The sequence below is a fragment of the Ahaetulla prasina genome, chromosome 7 (genome assembly GCF_028640845.1).
Source record: "Ahaetulla prasina isolate Xishuangbanna chromosome 7, ASM2864084v1, whole genome shotgun sequence".
NCBI lineage: Eukaryota > Metazoa > Chordata > Lepidosauria > Squamata > Colubridae > Ahaetulla > Ahaetulla prasina.
Window position 1 is genome coordinate 97,016,646 of NC_080545.1, and position 21,340 is coordinate 97,037,985.

General features: G+C 43.2%; 1 protein-coding gene across 1 annotated transcript in view; it reads left to right on the forward strand.

Moving 5' to 3' along the window:
* The window catches only part of MKLN1 (muskelin 1), a 110,090-nt gene that overhangs the window by 17,207 nt on the left and 71,543 nt on the right, over positions 1–21,340 (forward strand). Inside the window, exons 3-4 of the mRNA XM_058189999.1 lie at positions 9,564–9,706; positions 10,716–10,804. Coding sequence (XP_058045982.1) covers positions 9,564–9,706; positions 10,716–10,804 — 232 coding nt within the window. The remainder of the gene's footprint in view (positions 1–9,563; positions 9,707–10,715; positions 10,805–21,340) is intronic.

Here is a 21,340-nt window from a genome sequence, read left to right on the forward strand (position 1 = left end):
GACGTCTCCGTGGTCATGTGGCCGGCATGACTCAACGTCAAAGGCGCACGGAACGCTGTTCCCTTCCCACCAAAGGTGGTCCCTATTTTTTCTACTTGCCTTTTTACGTGCTTTCGAAACTGCTAGGTTGGCAGAAGCTGGGACAAGTCACGGGAGCTCACCCCGTTACACGGCAGCACTAGGGATTCGAACCGCCGAGCTGCCGACCTTTCGATCGACAAGGTCAAACATCCTAGCCCCTGAGCCACCGCTTCTCTTATTTGGTAAACATACCTTGCAGCAATTCGTCTTTTTCATGATTTAACTCTTTGTAATCTATGGTAGAATATTTCCAGGTTTTAATGTCCAGTTGAATGGTCTATAGCCGTGATGGCGAACGTGCCATAGGTGTCACTCAGAGCCCTCTCTTGCTGGCATGCGCACCGTCGCCCTAGGTCAGATCTCCGTGGCGTTTCTTTCGTGAGCTTCTGTTTCTCTGCAGATGACGAAACAGAAGCTCACGACACGAAAGAAAAAGATCTTGCCATTTGCCGCGCTGCCGGTGTTGGGATGCCCCGCCTCCCGCCGGTCACCTGGTCTGTGGGTCTCTGCTGCGCATACCCGCATGTCCGTGTTTCCCCGCATGCATGTCCATATTTGCGCGTGTGCATGTCTGTGCATGTGTACATGTCGGCGAGTGCTTGTGTTTGTGCGCTTGCTTTCAGTTTGAGCATGCGCGCGTACGCACGCTTTGAGCCCTCGGTGTCTAAAAGTTTCGCCATCACTGGTCTATAGTTTGCTAGATGCTCATGCAAGTCACCCATTGCCCGTGATTCTGAAAGGTAAAAGGACTAGCTACAGTAGTAAATTTCTTTCTCCAAGGAGGAATTCATTTATTTATTCAGTTTCTATGACTCTCCACTTGCCATGTGATTCAATTCGTCTGCACTTGGGGCTTAGAATTCTCTAAATAGATATTTTCCAGCGTGTGCTCCTGTCAGTCTGTTCAGTTCTGCATGCTTATTCCGGTCTTTACAATTGTCTCATGGGATAGATATCTTTGTCTCTAAGCCAAAAGTTTGTTTCAGATTTTATTCATTTTATTTCATTTTAAATTATTTTTTTATTTACATAATTTTACTTTATTTCATTTCACCTTACTTTATATTTTATTTTGTTATTTTCTTTCATTTACATTATTGTACTTTATTTACATTATTGTACTTCATTTACCTTGTTTTTACTTCACTGAATTTCACCTTATAATTTATTTTATTTACATTATTGCACTTTATTTAAATTCATTTTATCTTATTTTATATTTTATTTTATTTCATTTTATGTTTTCTATTTCATTTTATTCTTTTATTTTTATTATTGTGCCATTATTATTTTTATAAATAACTCAAGGCTGCAAACATCTCGAAGACATCTTTCTCCCCCTAGTTTCCCCACCACAACCCTGTGAGGTGGGTTGGGCTGAGAGAGAGGGACTGGCCCAAAGTAACCCAGTCTGCTTTCATGCCTAAGGAGGAACTCTCTCCTGGGGATTGTCCCAAAGTCATCCAGCTGGCTTTCATGCCTAAGGAGAAACTAGAACTCACCATCTCCTGGGGATTGTCCCAAAGTCACCCAGCTGGCTTTCATGTCTAAGGAGGAACAAACTCACTCTCTCCTGGGGATTGGCCCAGGTGCCTTTCATGTCTAAGGAGGAACTAGAACTCACCATCTCCTGGGGATTGTCCCAAAGTCCCCCTGCCAGCTTTCATGCCTAAGGAGCAACTAGAATTCACCATCTCCTGGGGATTGGCCCAAAGTCACCCAGCTGGCTTTCATGCCTAAGGAGGAACTAGAACTCACCATCTCCTGGGGATTGTCCCAAAGTCCCCCTGCCGGCTTTCATGCCTAAGGAGGAACTAGAACTCATTATCTCCTGGGGATTGGCCCAAAGTCACCCAGCTGGCTTTCATGCCTAAGGCAGCACTAGAACTCATCTTTTATCCCCTCCCTCCCATTCTTCTTGCCATTTCCATTTCTTTCATTAAGACTTCCCTGTTGGTTAGCGTCAAATCACGGAAGTTTTCTGTTTCTGTTACAATTTTCTCGATCTCTAAAGGAGAAAGAAAATAAGGCAGGTCAGGAATTTCCTGGAAGGACTTGCTCAGCTGGCTGCTTTCTTGAGAGAGATCGGAATAATTGAAGCGCCGTTTCATGCCTCCCGATTTTTCTTTGGTTGGATGGATGGTGGCAAACTCAACAACAACAGCACCAAACAGAACAGTGTGGCTTTTTGTGGTTCTTCCACCTGTTTTAACCTAAATCAGTGATGGCTAACCTTTTTGCCATCGCGTCCCAGGAGTGGGGGGTAGGTGGGTTACGCGCGCATGCCTCACACCCATAATTCTATGCGGCCCACCGCCGCGCATGTGCACGCGACACCCCCCCCCCCCCGGTTCCTGGAACATGATGGCCTGGTAGGCCTGTTTTTCTCTCTCATCTGGCTCCAGAGCCTCTCTGTGAGTCTGGGGAGGGCGAAAACGGCCTTCCCCATCCCCCTGGAGGCCATCCAGAAGCCAGAAACGGCCCGTTTACCAACTTCCGGTTGTACAGGAAGTGACTTTTTTGCTGTCCCCAGCCTCCAGAGACTCTGGGGACAGCTAGAGAGGTGAGAGAGAAAAACGGGCCTTCCCCATCACCCCCCCAGGCCCTCTGGAGGCAGGAAACAGCCTGTTTCCCTACTTCTGGTGGGCCCAGAAGGCCCGGCATGCGCATAACCACTGATATGGCTATGCCTGCCACAGGTTCGCCATCACGGTCCTGAATGGTTCCTTCATCCCTGCCTAATGGAGTGATTTGAACAGGTGGAAAATATGTGGTGTTTGATCTTCATTTCCGCTTCATTTAATCTCTTTTATTATTGAAAAGCCTCCCATTCACGATTTAAAACAGAGTTGGGATAAAATTGCCCTTTGAAAATAAAGGCTGAAGGAAGACCCCTGGCTGGCACTCAAAAGAAGCCCCCTCCCCTCCAGCTGCACCGGCATGAAAGAAGACCACAACAGGCCCAGTCCAGGTAGTCCTCAGTTCAAAGTGACAACGGTACCAAAAAAAGGGGATTTACGACCATTTTTCACACTTAACGACGGTTGCAGTATTCAGAGCAGAACAGAATAACAGAATTGGGAAGGACCTTGGAGATATTCTAGTCCAGGGGTCTCCAACCTTAGCAACTTTAAGACTTGTGGACAAAGCAAAGCTGGCTGAGAAATTCCACAAGTCCATAAGTCTTAAAGTTGCTAAGGTTGGAGACCCTTGTATCTAGTCCACCCCCATGATCACATGATCAAAATTTGGACATGTGTTTATGACCGTTGCTGTATTCCACGAACATGTGTGATCACCTTCTGTGATCAATGGGGACGCCAGATTCACTTAACCACTGCAGTGATTCACTTAATGACTGTGACCAGAAAGGTGGACAATTGGGTCAAAACTCACTTAGGCGTCTCACTTAGCAATGGAAATTTTGGGCTCGATTGTGGTCATAAGTCGAGGACTAGCGACATAGAATAATAAAGAGGGAGTCAAACTATTCTCCAAAGCACTTGAGGGTAGAACAAGAAGCAATGGGTGGAAACTGATCAAGGAGAGAAGCAACTTAGAACTAAAGGAGAAATTTCCTGACAGTTAGAACAATTAATCAGTGGAACAACTTGCCTGCAGAAGTTGTGAATTGCTCCAACACTGGAAGTTTTTAAGAAAATATTGGATAACCATTTGTCTGAAATGGTGTAGGGTTTCCTGCCTGGGCAGGGGTTGGACTAGAACAGTGGTAGTCAACCTGGTCCTTACTGCCCACTACTGGGCGTTCCAGCTTTCATGGTGGGCGGTAGAGGTTTTGTCCAATACTGAAGCACTTTCCTTTTTTTTAATTTAATTGACTTTTAAAAAAAATTTCATAGCATTATTTAAAAACATTTTCATTAGGTTTTCATAAAATTCCCCGTGACAATTTAAATTTCTGAAAATATACTATTTGTATCGCCCGCGCATAAGTTTAGTTCATGTTATGTAAGTGAAACTAAATGGTGCTATAGTGCGACCACAAACAAAAGAGCCTCATCCCAGAATAGCTCGCGCATCTCCCCCCACATCACCCAGCTGTAACAGACAAGCAGAGCTGGTAGCCGGCACCCCCCCCAACCCAATCCACGATGCGCGAGAGGCATGCGCAGATGACAATACACGGTGCTTTATTGTGGGAACCAGTGGGCAGTTAGAAAATTTTACTGCTAACAGAGATACAAAAGTGGGTGGTAGGTATAAAAAGGTTGACTACCCCTGGACTAGAAGACCTCCAAGGTCCCTTCCAGCTCTGTTATTATGTTATATGTTATAAATGATAAATGAAGCGGAGTGGGGTGCTGGTCTAGAGAGGTGGAGCTCTCGCCTCACAATCAGGAGGCTGTGAGTTCGATCCTAGGTAAAGGCAGATATTTCTCTCTCTCGGCACAATGGGAATATATCTGCTGAACAAAACTCCGCATTGGCAATAGGAAAGGCATCCGGCCAGTAAACACTCAGCTCCATTCAGTTGCCCAGACTCCACCCTGCAAGGGATTATGGGGTCGTTAAACGAAGATGATACAATAAATGAAGCAATAATAAATGAATAATACAGGAAATAATCGCGTTTCTTTAGTTGGAGAGCAGGTTTAAAGTGATGGATTCCTTAGAGGGAAAGGTCTATTGCCTTTTTCCTTTCTTTTACCATCTGGAATCTCACACTCCAGCGGGCACAAAATTCTAGACTGTTGGCCGAGGTGAAGGATGGAGGGGGAAAAATGCCTCTGCTAACTTGAAATTTCAGCTAAAAATAACCGGCGAAGTCATCGTTTCCTCCATGAATTTACCAGATGGCCTTTTAATAGTTCCTCTTGGCAGAAAGGGCTTCATGAAGTGTGATAATGAGATATTGACATTGTCTCAAGACAATGTACAGCATTAAGCCATTTTTTTTTCTCCCTATCAGCCCAGAGCTCGAGAAATATAGATCACGTAGACATTTTTGAGATGGATTGCAACTCTCAATCTCCAGAGCGTGAAATTTCGTGTGGTTTTTTTTTTTTTTAATGGGACTGTCGGGAGGTAATTGTCGGGCTGCATACTAATAGGAGCATTTGTGGCTGAATACAAAATATTTTATCTCAACTTGCAACCGTTCATTTAGTGACCCAAGTTACAATGGCACTGAACAATGTGATTTACGATTTAAAAAATAAATAAATTAGATTCTGTTTGTTTGTGTCATATAATATATGTGGGCATATGCATAATTTTGTACTTATTTATTTATTTTGTCATAGTTACGTTGTGTATACCATGCTTTCCCTAAAATAAGTCTGGGTCTTAGATTAATTTTTGCTCCAAAAGACGCATTATGGCTTATTTTCTGATTAGGTCTTATTTTGGGGGAAATACGGTACTCAACGCCTCTGTCTGGTTGACAATCTTAACTGGGGCTTATTTTTTGGGGTAGGGCTTATATTACGAGCCTCCTGAAAAATCATGCTAGGACTTATTTTTTGCTTGAGTCATATTTTCGGGAAAACGGTATTAGAGAGCTCTATACAACGAGATTTCATTTTAATGTATGCCGATTAGTTTATCTTCAAAGCGGCAATAAAGTTAGTCTAAATGTTAAGTTTTTCACACTTACGACCGTTGCAGCATCCCCATGGTCAGAATTCAGACACTTGGCAATTGGTTCCTACTTACGACGGTTGCAGTGTCCTGGGGTCAGGCGATCCCCCTTTTGTGACCTTCCAGCAAGCAAAGTCAGTAGGGGAACCTGTTTCACTTAACAGTGTGTTACTAACTGGACAATTTCAGCAATTCACTCAACCGCTGTGGCAAGAAAAGTTGCAAAAACGGGGCAATCTTGCCTGGACTACTGCAATGCTCTCTACATGGGGCTCCCCTTGAAGAGCACTCGGAGACTCCAGTTAGTCCAGAATGCGGCTGCGCGGGTTATTGAGGGAGCACCACGTAGCTCCCATGTAACACCTATCCTGCGCAGACTGCACTGGCTACCTGTGGTCTTCCGGGTGCGCTTCAAGGTTTTGGTGACGACCTTTAAAGCGCTCCATGGCTTAGGACCGGGATATTTACGGGACCGTCTTCTGCCGGCTTCAATCTCCCAGCGACCGGTGCGTTCTCACAGAGAGGGACTCCTTAGGGTGCCGTCAGCCAAACAATGTCGGCTGGCGGCCCCCAGAAGGAGGGCCTTCTCTGTGGGGGCTCCTACCCTGTGGAATGAGCTTCCCCCTGGACTCGGACAATTGTCTGACCTTAGGACCTTTCGCCGCGAACTTAAAACCTATTTGTTCCGTCTCGCTGGACTGGCTTGATTTTTTTTTAAATTTTTTTTTAATTTGATTAATTGGGGTTTTAAATTTTTAATAATTTATAGGGTGTAATTGTGTTTTAGTTTTGGCCGATTGAATGAGTTTTTTAAGGGTTGTTTTTTACTATTGTTTGTTTTCCTGTATTTTAACTGGCTGTTCACCGCCCTGAGTCCCTCGGGAGAAGGGCGGTCTATAAATTAAAATATTATTATTATTATTAAAAATTCATTTTAACCATTGTTTCGCTTAGCGGCGGAAATTTTGGGCTCAGTTGTGTGTATCTCCCAAGTACTAATATTTGGGTGTAGTATGTTTCTGTCTATTGCAGGGGTCTCCAACCTTGGTCCCTTTAAGACTTGTGGACTTCAACTCCCAGACTTCAACTCCCAGCTTTGCTGGCTGAGGGACTCTGGGAGTTGAAGTCCACAAGTCTTAAAGGGACCAAGGTTGGAGACTCCTGTGCTATTGGGCAGGCTGATTTGTCTCTTTTAAAATTCCACCCTCCTTCCCGATGTTATTTATTTATTTATATTTTAAGTTGAGATCAATATAAAGGTAGATCTCAACTTACTACAGTTCATTTAGTGACTGTTTGAAGTTATGACACTGAAAAAAATAAGATGCCCATTTTTCACACTTACAACCATGGCAGCAACCCTATGGTCTTGTGATCAGTATTCAGATGCTTGGCAATTGACTCATATTTATGACGGTTGCACTGTCCTGGGGTCATGTGACCCCCTTTTGCGACCTTCTGACAAGCAAAGTTCATGGGGAAGCCGGATTCACTTAACAACCATGCGACTTAACTGCAGTGATTCCCTTAACAGCTGTGGCAAGAAAAGTCAACAAAATGAGGCAAAATTAACAACTGTCTCACCCAGCAACCGTGATTTTGGGCTCAATTGTTGTAACTCGAGGACTACCTGTAATAGAAAATACAAATGAATTTAAATATAAGATGGAAAGGGAAAGAACGTTTTTTAGCACAGTCGAATTAATACAATTTCAGCCTCAACTTTTTACTTTTAAGTAATAAATACTAGCTATTTCTATAATGTAATAAGAATCTAATCTGCAAATTCCAAAGTCAAGATTTCATTTTTTTTTCTGTCTCAAGCATGAAGTCCAGAAACGGTTTCCAAGTAGAAGAAAACAAGATCTTGCTTTTTCTTTGATTAAAACAGTTAATTTTGCCATTTCCTCAGCTCCATCACTTTTTTCTCCATTTGTAAGGATTGATATGTCTTTCTATTTTTTAGAATAGAATAGAATTTTATTGGCCAAGTGTGATTGGACACACAAGGAATTTGTCTTGGTGCATATGCTCTCAGTGTACATAAAAGAAAAGATACGTTCATCAAGGTACAACATTTACAACACAATTGATGGTCAATATATCAATATAAATCATAAGGATTGCCAGCAACAAGTTATAGTCATACAGTCATAAGTGGAAAGAGATTGGTGATGGGAACTATGAAACGATTAATAGTAGTGCAGATTCAGTAAATAGTCTGACAGTGTTGAGGGAATTCTTTGTTTAGCAGAGTGATGGCCTTCGGGAAAAAACTGTTCTTGTGTCTAGTTGTTCTGGTGTGCAGTGCTCTATAGCGTCGTTTTGAGGGTAGGAGTTGAAACAGTTTATGTCCAGGATGCGAGGGATCTGCAAATATTTTCACGGCCCTCCTCTTGATTTGTGCAGTATACAGGTCCTCAATGGAAGGCAGGTTGGTAGCAATTATTTTTTCCACATAAAAGAATTCTCGTCGTCCAGTAACAGAAGTTCGATTGTTTTTCAAGTTTATTATCCAGTAGCCTTAAAAGGAACACCTCTGATTTTGATCTATATTCATTTTAAGAATCTTCTACCTTAAAACATGAATCCGGCCCCAATATTTCATCTTGCAATTTATTTTGAGTCTTTATGCAGCCTTTTATTTTATAGTACTTCGAGGCTTTACTGTATGATCATATTTCTGCCCCCACAGTTCTGTCAAGCCACAATAATTTGCAACCCAGCATTAAACAATTACATGCTGTTAATGAAACATAGCATCAAACCTATGCAATAATTAACAATAAAACCACAAGAAATCAGTGCCTCACAATGTGAAGTAAGTTTTGTAACGAACCTGAATATGGAAGAAAATTTCACCTCACAGATGTTTAATTTATTCATTCTCTCTCTCCCTCTCTTTCTCCCCCTCTCTCTCTTTCTTTCTCTCCCTCCCTCCCTTTACCTACCTACCTACCATCTAACTACCTATATCTGCTTACTTAACTATCTATCTATGTCGTGTGTGTTTCTGTTTGTGAAAGTCTGTACAATATAGAGATCAATCTTCATCCACAATACAGCATACACAAAATTTAAAACACATACATTATAATGTTACAATAATATAAAGATTGGGAAATAAAACATAAACAAGCCATCCAACTAGACGAAAAGTATATATTAAAACTGCATTAGCCTAATGGCAGTTTTCCCTAAAACATGATGCATGTGACTTATTTTTTAAAACATATGTTATATATCACACCTTCATGAGAGGCCAAGAAGGACCATATATATTGTTGTGGTCCGCCATCAGCCTGTGGAGCTGGCAACGGAGTCAGACAGCGATGAGGCTGAGGTGAGGCCAGGGCCATCGGGGAGTGAGGTGCGGGCTCCAGAGCCTCCAGAGACTGACAGTAGTGAGGCAGAGGAACAGGAGGAGCCTGTTCCCAATGCACGCATGAGACGAGCTGCCAGAAGGCAAGAGCAGCTCAAGCAAAGAGGACGACTCGGGAGTAAGGCCAAGAGATGATTGGCCCCTCCCATAAGGCTTAAAACAGACCAGCAACGGCGTTTGGGCTTTGCCGGAAACAACGTTAGTAGCTTCGTCTTCTGCTTCGTCTACGTCTTGCATTTATTTCTGTGACTTCTGAACGTTTGCCAAGAAAGGCTTTTGGCAGTTTGCCTAATTGGACCAGGGTTTGCGATAGGACTGAGGAATTTGTGTGGGGAGGAATTTGTTTTAATTTGAGTTGAACGACGCTGGGAATGAAGTAATTCTCAGCTGTTTGAATAAAGTTTTTTTTTTTTTTCACGGACTGAGTTTCCTACTACCTACTTGGGCCTGGGTCACAACATATGTTTACATGACTGTTTTCTTCTCTTCCCCCTTGTAGTATTTGATCTTGAAACTTGAAAGGCCGTCCGTAGTTCAGAGCATCACATTTGGGAAATACGAAAAGACCCACGTCTGTAATTTAAAAAAATTTAAAGTCTTTGGTGGAATGAATGAAGAAAACATGACTGATCTTTTATCAAGGTAGGATTGTTTTTTTCCACATCTTTTGGTGCCTATCATAACAAGACTAAGAAAGCTGAAATCCCGGTTTTAATATTTTAAGGGGGGAAATAGAAACCTCATTCCTTTGCCCCTTTCCGTGTGATTTATGTTTTCTTTTTTCTTTTTTTACATGACCTTGGTGGACCCAATACAGGTCGACGTTCATTTAGTGACCGTTTGACGTAACAATGGCACTGAAAAAAAGTGACTTATGACCATTTATGTTGCAGCATCCCCATAATCACGTGGTCAAGCATTTAGATGCTTGGCACCTGCCATGTATTGGTGACCGATACGGGTCATGTGATCACCTTTTAATAATCTTCTGACAAGCAAAGTCAACAGGGAAACCAGATTCACTTAACAACCATGTTGCTAACTGAACACCTGCAGCGATTCGCTTTGCTGTGGCAAGAAAGATTGTCAAACCTCACTTAACAACCATCTCATTTAGCGGTGGAAATTTTGAGCTCTATTCTGGTTGTAAATCGAAGGATTACCTGTAGCCATTATCAGTAGCAGGGACCAAAAACCAACGTGTTTTTTTTTTTTGCTGCTTGGCTTTGAGATAATTTGCGAACATCCCAAGGTCGATGATGGGATTTTGCGTAAGAGAACTGAAATATTTCTATTACGTTTAGTAACGGTTGCGCGTTTTGAAAAGTTAGCGTAGAATTATTTTAGATAGAGATTGAAAAATGTTTCCAACTTGATCAGTCGATTTTCAAATTAAATCTTTAAGTAGGCGGATTGATTTTTTGATATATTGACTCTCCAAGATGTTCAAACCTGACATTCTAACTTAAATGTAGGAGAAATTATGTACAGAAAAGAAATTTGCCTAGTCAGGATTATTGGTGATGGCCTTCTGGCCCTTAATGGCCTTTTAGAGCTGCCAGCTTATCGTATATAAAACCTGTCTACTAATTCACTTCAAATTCTGGGTCACCTTGAATAACCTTTAATGTTTTGTTTTTTTTCTTCACAGCGGCTTAAAGAATGACTATAACAAAGAAACATTTACTCTGAAGCACAAAATCGATGAGCAGATGTTCCCTTGTCGATTTATTAAAATAGGTAAATCTGTTGTTATTTTCTTGTTGTTGTTGTTTTTTAGTGTTTCCATCTCTAATTCTTGCTCACCATTTCTCAACTTTGGTGTCAGTAGCAAAATATCAGGCGCCCACGTGAAGGTGCAGCTAAACTGATTGATTGCTACTTATGCCTATGTACAGGAATATTCTCAACTAATGTTAGAGCTATTTTGGTGCTAGATAAGGGCTGATGGAATTCAAGGGCGGTTGGACTTAGTTTGTTATTGGTTACATACAGATTCTAGGCTCATCCCTCTTTTAACTCCACCACCCAGATTCTGCCGCATCCTTCTCCTACACTTCGTAGCTGTAAGATGGGTGGGCTTTTGTAAAAGCTAGTTGGGGAATGCTGAGAGTTGAAGTCTACCCATCTTAAAGCCACGATGGTTGAGAAAAAAACCTTGTTATCTTGTTGTGCTCCCTGCAGTTTTTAGGACTTGGTCCCTTTCTCTCTGGACAAATTGCTGTGGGGCATTGACTGGGAGCATCTTGCTGGTCATTTGCTAAGTCCTACTGGACAACCATTTAAATACGAGCCAGTTGTGTGCAGCAGCTGCCAAAAAAACCAACACAGTTCTAGGCTGCATAAGCAGAGGGAAAGAATCAAGATCACGTGAAGTGTTCATACCACTTTCTAAGGCCTTGGTAAGGCCACACTTGGAATCCTGCATTCAGTTTTGGTCGCCACGATGTGAAAAAGATGTTGAGACTCTAGAAAGAGTGCAGAGAAGAGCAGCAAAGATGATTAGGGGACTGGAGGCTAAAACATACGAAGAATGGTTGCAGGAACTGGGTGTGTCTAGTTTATTGAAAAGAAGGACTAGGGGAGACATGATAGCAATCTTCCAATATCTCAGGGGCTGCCCCAAAGAAGAGGCAGTCAAGCTATTTGTCAGCTTTGGAAGCCATATTAGGCCGGAATCTTCCATGTTGCCACTTTCTCAAATTTGGGAAAGTAGGAGGGGGGATTTAGTAGAGGGGTTGTCTTTAGACATAATAGCATTCTTCCTGTCGGTCAAGGTCAGGCCGATCCTGCATCTGGAGAAGGAGTGGTCGGAGTTGTGTCTCGAATGGGACCGTTGTTGACTGGAGCATGTGATCGACTGCGGAGTGAGGGGATGGTTTGGGGTTTTTTGATTTATTGAGGGAAAACCCGGACCTCTCAGATTCAGGTTTTCCCAGATGTGCCAGTGTACCTATCCTAGTAAATAGAACTTTGAAAGATGCTTGCTTCAGAGTTTTTACTTGGAGTTGGGTTTTTTTCTGGAATGCTGACATTATTCTCCAAAACACCTGAGGGCAGGACAAGAAGCAATGGGTGGAAACTAATCAAAGAGAAAAGCAACCTGGAATTAAAGAGAAATTTCCTGGCAGTTAGAACAATTAATCAGTGGAACAACTTGCCTCCAAAAGTTGTGAATGCTCCAACAATGGAAGTTTTTTAAAAGATGTTGGATAATCATTTGTCTGAAGTGGTACAGGGTTTCCTGCCTGAGCAGGGGGTTGGACTAGAAGACCTCCAGGGTCCCTTCCAACTCTGTGATTCTATTCTGTTCTGTTCTGTTCTGTTCTGTTCTGTTCTGCTCTGCTCTGCTCTGCTCTGCTCTGCTCTGCTCTGCTCTGCTCTACTCTACTGGAGAGTTTTCTTGATTACTCTGATTATTAGTGGTCTTCAGCATAAAAAGGAGTATTAGGAGTAAAGTTTGCACTGCCTCATATTCCTTGAGTTACTAGTACCACAGGAAGAGCCAATTGGATCTAGTAGTTAAAATGCTATCCTAAAAACCAGGAGATGGTGAGTTTTAGTCCCACTTTAGGCATGAAAACCAGCTGGGTGACTTTAGGCCAATGGCCAGGAGATGGTGAGTTATAGTCCCGTCTTAGACATGAAAGCTGGATGAATGACGTTGGGCCAATTTCCAGGGGACCATGAGTTGTAGTCCTTCCTTAGTCACCAATGTCTTCTGGGCATCTTTGGGCCAACCACTAGGAGTCGGTGAGTTCTAGTCCTATCTTAGACATGAAAGCCACCCAGGTGACTTTGGGCCATTCAGTAGGAAACTATGAGTTCTAGTTCTGCCTTTGGCATCAAAGCTGGCTGCGTGACTTTGGGCCAGTCAATCTCTCTCACCTCTTATTGTTTATTGTTTTGGGGAAAAGAAGAAGAGGAAGAAGTATTAGATAGGTTCGCTGCCTTGAGTTACAGAATAGAATAGAATAGAATAGAATAGAATAGAATAGAATAGAATAGAATAGAATAGAATAGAATACAGAATACAGAAGAATAGGATAGGATAGGATAGGATAGGATAGGATAGGATAGAATAGAATAGAATAGAATAGAATAGAATAGAATTTTTATTGGCCAAGTGTGATTGGACACATGAGGAATTTGTCTTGGTGCATAAGCTCTCAGTGTACGTAAAAAGACAAGATACATTTTTCAAGAATCATAAGGTATAACACTTAATGATAGTCATAGGGTACAAATAAGCAATCAGGAAACAATATCAGTATAAATTTAAGGATGCCAGCAACAAAGTTACAGTCATACGGTCATAAGTGGAAGGAGATGGGTGATGGGAACGATGAGAAGATTTTGATAGTAGTGCAGATTTAGTAAATAGTTTGACAGTGTTGAGGGAATTGTTTGTTTAGCAGAGGGATGGCGTTCGGGAAAAAACTCTCCTTGTGTCTAGTTGTTCTGGTGTGCAGTGCTCTGTAGCGTCGTTTTGAGGGTAGGAGTTGAAACAGTTTATGTCCAGGATGTGAAGGGTCTGTATATATTTTCACAGCCCTCTTTTTGACTCCTGCAGTAGACAGGCCCTCAATGGAAGGCAGGTTGGTAGCAATGAGTTACTTATAAAGTAATAAGGGTGGGATAAAAATCAAACAAATTAATAATGTAAATTTAAGCCCCTGGGCATTCTTTCTCAGTCTTTATGCTCTAAGATGGGATGTAATAAAACTGCCATGTTGGCAGGAATTTCTAATTCTATCCAACATGATCCTCGGTTGCTTTCACACACAAGGAAAAACTATGCTACTACCCCAAAAAAGATTAATTGGATCCCATTTTAGGTGAATGCTATCCTGTCTTTACCAGTAAACCGTGAAACCTCTGCTCTTCCCTGCTGGAGTTCTTCTATCATTTGTATGTAAAAACTTAAAAAATATTTATTCCCCCATTTTCTATTTTCTGTTTAGAAAGTGGGGGTTTTTTTGTTTGTTTTTTAAATTCTTAACTATTTTTACACACGAACAGTTAGAAAATAAAAAGGAAATACTCTCTAAACAGCCACCGAAAATTGAAAAAAGGGGAAAATAAACATCTTAACGTCTTTCTTAAAGAAACTGCCTGGAATCTGGATCCTTAAGATCAGCAGAAACCCTAGTGCTTAATACAGGGAGGAGGCTCTTTGGAGCTGGCTTTTAGGAAAATGCTAAAATCGCATCTCTTCCACCACCAAGGTTTGAACGGTTCGTCGGTTTTAATTGCGTTGCTTTTATTGTCATCTTCAGCGTTTTGTTTGGGGCAGGATAGTGGCATGGCACCTTGAATGCCTATGTCAGCAGAAACAGGGGTATCCATTTAATTAAATATGACACCTTTTCTTGTTGTTAGTTGCGAAGTCATGTCCGACCCATCGCGACCCCATGGACAACGTTCCTCCAGGCCTTCCTGTCTTCTACCATCCTCCGGAGTCCATTTAACTCACGCCGACTGCTTCAGTGACTCCATCCAGCCGCCTCGTTCTCTGTCGTCCCCTTCTTCTTTTGCCCTCCATCATTCTCAGCATTAGGCTCTTCTCCAGTGAGTCCTTCCTTCTCATTAGGTGGCCAAAGGATTTGAGTTTCCTCTTCAGGATCCGGCCTTCTAAAGAGCAGTCAGGGTTGATCTCCTCTAGGAGTGACCAGTTGGATCGCCTTGCAGTCCGAGGGACTCGCAGGAGTCTTCGCCAGCACCAGAGTTCAAAGGCCTCAATTCTTTGGCGCTCAGCCTTCCTTATGGTCCAACTTTCACAGCCTTCCATTGCAACTGGGAAAACCAGAACCTTGACTATACGCACTTTTGTTGGCAGGGTGATGTCTCTGCTTTTTAGCATGCTGTCTAGATTTGCCATAGCTTTCCTCCCCAGGAGCAAGCGTCTTTTAATTTCTTGGCTGCAGTCCCCATCTGCGGTGATCTTGGAGCCCAGGAAAATGAAATCTGTCACTACCTCCATTTCTTCTGTTATTCCCTTCATTTCCAAATAATGCCCCTAACTTGTGATAGATGTGCAAGATCTTTAGAGCAGGGGTCCCCAACCCCCGTTTTCCCCCCTCCCCCCGGGGCTGTGGACCATTACCTGCCCACACCCTGTTAGGAACCAGGTCTCACAGCTGGAGGTGAGCGACGGGTGTGCAAAACTGCTCCAGGTTGCCCACTCTTCCTCTACTACCCCGCCCCCCACCCCAATCCGGGGGGAAATTGTCTTCCACGAAATGTGGTCCCCGGTGCCGAAAAGGTTGGGGAACCCCCCGGTTTAGAGTAACACAACTCCAGTTGCACAACCATCTCAAAGAAGCCACGCATTCTTGACATCTTAAAGGAAAAGGGGCAGTGAATCCCAGTGTTGGAAAATATGGTGATGCAAGTTTAGGTAGTTGTCTCTGGGTTGCTGGAACTTGGATTTGTTTGACTAAAGTTTAGGCATCCCAGTTTGTTTTGCACCCTGATTGTTGGGTGGTCCTGTCCATTAAGTCAGGAGACGGGGAGATATATCTGAGTAGCATCTGTTTGGGGTTAAGGCCCTTGGCGTGACAGCTTTTGGAATCCCGCTCATCCCCTTGTGTTGTATCGTGGCTGTCGGGCTCTTCGCCTGCGGCTTCTGTTTTTCATTTTGGAATGTTTATGCTTTCCTCCTAACCGATGGTTTCCGGTCTGATTTGAGGCTGAAGAAGAGAGTGAAGGGTTCTGTAGAGAACCGAATGCCACACGTTCCGCAGGCGCAGGAGCTTATCGAAATAATGGAGTGTCGATATGAATAGCCCTGCTCCTTCTCCTTCTCCTTCCTCTTCCTCTTCACTTTCCCTTTCTCCTTCCTTATTTTCTCCTTTCTTCCCTCCCTTCCTCTTTTCCTTCCTTCCTTCCTTCCTTCCTCTTTTCCTCCCTCCCTCCCTCTTTTCTTTCCTTCCTTCCTCTCTCCCTCCCTCCCTCCCTCTTTTCCTCTCCCTCCCTCTTTTCCTCCGTCTCCCCTTCCCTCTTTTCTTCCCTCTTTTTCTTTCTTCCTTCCTTCTCCCTCCCTTTTCGCTCATTCAGAACTGTGCTTCACTGTTTGTCCTCGGTGTGTTGTAATTCTGGTGCTCTGACATGCAGAATAAAGATATTTATGAGATAAAAGTCCTCCTATTACAAGTTAGTAGAAAATGTTTAATAGAAAAGCTTTTATCTATTTGTTAAGGCTAGAAAACAGGAGACTGTGAGTTCTAATTCTAGTCCTAGTCCTACCTTAGACATGAAACCTGACTCAGTAACTTTGGGCCAATCACCAGGAGACAGTGAGTTCTAGTTCCACCTTAGGGATGAAAGCCAGCTAGGTGACTTTGGGCCAATCACCAGGAGACGGTGAGTTCAAATCCTGCCTTAGGCATGAAACCTGACTCAGTAACTTTGGGCCAATCACCAGGAGACAGTGAATCCTAGTTCCACTTTAGGGATGAAAGTCAGCTAGGTGACTTGGGGCCAGTCACCAGGAGATGGTGAGTTCTAATCCTGCCTTGGGCATGAAACCGGACTCAGTAACTTTGGGCCAATCACCAGGAGACAGTGAGTTCAAATCCTGCCTTAGGCAATGAAACCTGACTCAGTAACTTTAGGCCAATCACCAGGAGACGGTGAGTTCTAGTTCCACTTTAGGGATGAAAGTCAGCTAGGTGACTTGGGGCCAATCACCAGGAGACAGTGAGTTCTAGTCCCGCCTTGGTCCTCATTTGTTAGCTGTTTCCCATGGGTTGATTCCCTCCTGAGTAGTCAGAGAAGCTGTTTTTTGTTAGGAAGAGGGAAGAAACTGTCACAGTGCAAAAGCTTGTTTTGCATTTCAAACCTGGTTGGTCGGATGGGAGGCATTTAAAAAAAAATCTGCTTTCCTTTCTTTGCTCGGTGAAATTGATGTGGCTGCAAAGTGTGACTGGCTGTGGGAAGATTTATTTATTTTTTATTTTTTGCTGTAGGTGAAGCTGATCATATAAGCTGAGATTTTTTTTTATTTTATTTTTTACTGTAATGTTATAATAATTTAACTGCTGGCCAGAATGCTCCAATAGTTTCCTTCCTTCCTTCCTTCCTTCCTTCTTTCCTTCCTTTCTCCCTCCCTCCCTCCCTCTTTTCTTTCTTTTCTTCCCTTTCTTTCTTTCTTTCTTTCTTTCTTTCTTTCTTTCTTTCCTTTTCTTTCTTCCTTCCTTCCTTCCCTCCCCCTCCCTCCCTCCCCCTCCTTCCTTCCTTTCTCCCTCCCTCCCTCTTTTCTTTCTCTCTTTCTTTCCTTTTCTTCCTTCCTTCCTTCCTTCCTCCCTCCTCCTTCCTCCTCCTCCCTCCTCCCTCCTCCTTTTCTTTCTTTTTCCTTTCTTTCTTTCCCTTTCTCTCTCTCTCTTTCTTTCCTTTTCTTTTCTTTCCTTCCTTCCTTTCTTCCTTCCTTCCCCCTCCCTCCCTCCCTCCCTCCTTCCTTCCTTCCTTTCTCCCTCCCTCCTCCCTCCCTCCCTCTTTCTCTCTCTCTTTCTTGCTGTCTTTCTCCCCCCCCCTCTCTCTTTCTTTCTTTCTTTCTTTCTCTTTTGCCTGCCCGCCCGCCCGCCCGCCCGCCAAGGGCTTCCAGTCAATTGCACGCCTGGTTTTGCTTCCTTTTCTTGCATGCTGATGGTTTGGGAATCCAACTGCATCAGGCTTCAGACATATTTACTGACTTTTATTTCTTATCCGGTGCAAATATTACAGGGGCACATTTTAGAAAATGTGCAGGAGCTGCCCTAAAGATCAATAAAATGTTCATGTTGGGCTGGCATTTGTCCTCCAAGGTGCTTCACGTCAACTCTGAGCATTCTTTAAGATGTGCGGACTTCGACCGCCAGAATTCCCCAGCCAGCACGTTGAAATCCACACGTCTTAAAAGTTGCTGAGGTTGAGAAACATTTGAAGATTTCCAAAAAGAAAAAGAAACACTTTGTAGTGATTATTATTATTTATTATTATTTATTTGATTTTTATACCGCCCTTCTCCCGAAGGACTCAGGGCAGTGTACAGGCAACAATAAAATACAAACACCACAGTATACAATTTAAAATGCAAGTTAAAAAACTTATTATAATTAGCCTAGAACTTTAAAATTTATAAAACCAAACCCCATTTAAAATTAGTAGAAAATTTAAAATCGATAAAATTTATATAATTTAAAATTTAAAATTTAAGCCAGCCCCGCGCGAATAAAAAGGTATGTCTTCAGTTCGCGGCGGAAAGTCCGAAGGTCAGGTATTTGACGTAAGCCTGGGGGAAGCTCGTTCCAAAGTGTGGGAGCCGTGATACGTAGTTCTTGTTTTTTTTGTCTTCTTCTGATGAGAAACTGGGTTGCTTATCTTACCTTCATGTCAGGTATCCCTTAATGTGCTCTGGAGGAAACTTACTGTTTGGGTGGGTATGTTTCAAATACCTTGAGAGATTACCTGCAGCCTTTAGAAGCTGCTTCAGCAGACAGATTCATCTCCCACATTGTCCCCTGTGATTGGTTGGTTCCAGGAGATCGGTTAAAGATCTGGCTGTCGGTCTCCATTATCTAGCTATCCTTCCATCATCATTTCTGTCTCCATCATCCGTCCGTCCGTCCGTCTGTCTGTCTGTCTGTCTGTCTATCTATTTATCTATCTATCATCTATCAATCATTACCTGTATACTCTTTCCATCCATCCATCTATCCATCCATCCATCCATCCATCCATTGTATTAGCTAATCTATCCATCTGTCTATCCATCTTATCTATCCAGCCATTATCTACTCCTAACTATTCATCCATTATCTACTCCTAACTATTCATCCATCCATCCAGACTTATCTATCCATCCATCCATCCATCCATCCATCCAGTCTTATCTCTCCATCCATTACCTATCTACTCTCCCATTCCATCTCATCCCATCTATCCATCCATCCATCCAATCTTATATATCCATCCATTACCTATCTACTCCCTTGTCCATCCATCCGTTCATCCAATCTTATCTCTCCATCCATTACCTATCTACTCTCCCATTCCATCTCATCTCATCCCATCTATCCATCCATCCAACCATCCATCCAATCTTATATATCCATCCATTACCTATCTACTCCCTTGTCCATCTATCCATCCGTCCCTCTGTCCATCCAATCTTATATCTTCATCCATTACCTATCTACTCTCCCATTCCATCTCATCCCATCCATCCATCCATCCATCCATCCATCCATCATCCATCCAATCTTATATATCCATCCATTACCTATCTACTCCCTTGTCCATCCATCCATCCGTCCGTCTGTCCATCCAATCTTATCTCTCCATCCATTACCTATCTACTCTCCCATTCCATCTCATCCCATCCATCCATCCATCCAATCTTATCTATCCATCCATTACCTATCTACTTTCGTCCATCCATCCATCCATCCATCCATCCATCCATCCATCCATCCATCCACCCATCCAAAGGGTGCCCATCTTAAGCAAATCTCCACCACTCACTACAACAAGAAGAATATACCAGACTGGGAGACCACCTTTATTGGGGAAAGAAACGGAAAGCGTTATCCATACCATACCTTGTCCTAAAGCCTTAACCTGCAGCCAGGTGAGACTCTGCCCCAAAAGATAAATTTCCCTAACAGGGAAGTACTTGAACTCCATATTTATTGCTAACCTTAGCCGTCTCTTTGAGCAGACACTTCAATAGATCATACGCTTCAGTTTTCTGATGGTTATCACTGCCCAGATCCCGACTGGGAACTGGGCCAAATCCAGCCTTCGCCTGTGTCCCTTTCCTTTAACGCACACAATCGCTGTGCTTCATTCGCGGCGATCCGAAGGGATGGCGTCAGGAACTGCAATTGCTTGTTAATAAAATGCTTTTCTATATTGCCTTCACACCGATTTGCGTAACAAATGGCATTGAGACTCTTCCCCGCGCGTGTGATGAGTCCCCATTATTTCAGCTTTCTCCTGCCTGAGAAGCACAGCTGTATAAGCAGTGGCGTGATTTGAAATGCTCTTGGTATTCGTTAGGTTTCATTTCTGTTTGAAGGGGCTCGTGCCTCTGCGGTGAGGAACTTTTGTGTTTTGATGCTAAAGGCCGACCCTCCCCGCCCCCCCCCCGGACGCTTTCAAAATAGCAAGCTTCACTCTAATGGAAGGCATTTTAATTCCCTGGCAAAGCTGGCCCTTGTCGTTAGAAAGTGCTCGTTTTTAGTTTGCTCTTCGTTCTTAGGAAGTCAGGGTGTTGCAGATCGCTCTCCTCTTTCCTTGATTTTAGCAGCAATAGCAATATCACTTAGACCAGGAGTCGGCAACCCGTGGCTCTGGAGCCGCATGTGGCTCTTGCATCCCTCTGCTGCGGCTCCTTGTCGCCGGTCGGTTCCACAATTGATAGGATTTTCAGTTAGGACAGGTAGAGGAAAAAGGACACCGCGCTAGGAGAAGATTCTATGGTGGGGGAATCGGTGGCCCCAGAATTGAACAGGGGGGCTTCTGGTTAGGACCTTTGTGGCTCTTTGAGTGTTTAAGGTTGCCGACCCCTGGCTTAAACTTATATACCGCTTCACAGTGATTTACAGCCCTCTCTAAGCGGTTTACAGAGTCGGCCTCTTGCCCCCAACAACCTGGGTCCTCATTTTACCAACTTCGGAAGGATGGAAGGCTGAGTCAACCTTGAGCCTGGTGAGATTTGAACAGCCTAATTGTCAGTCAGCCGGCAGTCAGCAGAAGTAGCCTGAAGTATTGCACTCTTTTTTTTTATATATAAAAAAAGTTTTATTTTTACATTCATATCAAATAATTCATCCAATGTACAATTATATACAATTAGTCGGGCTTGCCCAGTCACCCCCCCTTTTTTACTCTCTTCCCTCTTCTACCTTCTTCTGCCTCCTTTCCAAACCTTCCTCTCCTTCTCTTATCTACATCCTCTCCTCCCTCCACCCTATACCTTCCTTCTCCCTCTTCTACCCCTCTTCCTTCCTCTTCTCCTCTTTCCTACCTCCTACTGTCTCTTTTCTCCCTCCTCACCATTCTAAAATGGTAACTGGGCAGACCCGACCCTACATTAATTATATTTATACATCTTCAATAATCCCTGTACATTCACCATCACTCCATCTCTAGCCTCAACCTTCCAATTCCCCTCCCCCATACCCCCGCCCCCACCCGACTTCCCAGAACAAAATGCAGGGTATCAAAACTAACAATCATAATCTAAAATAATTCCTAAATTATAACCTCTAGTCTCTCCACACTTAATCACAC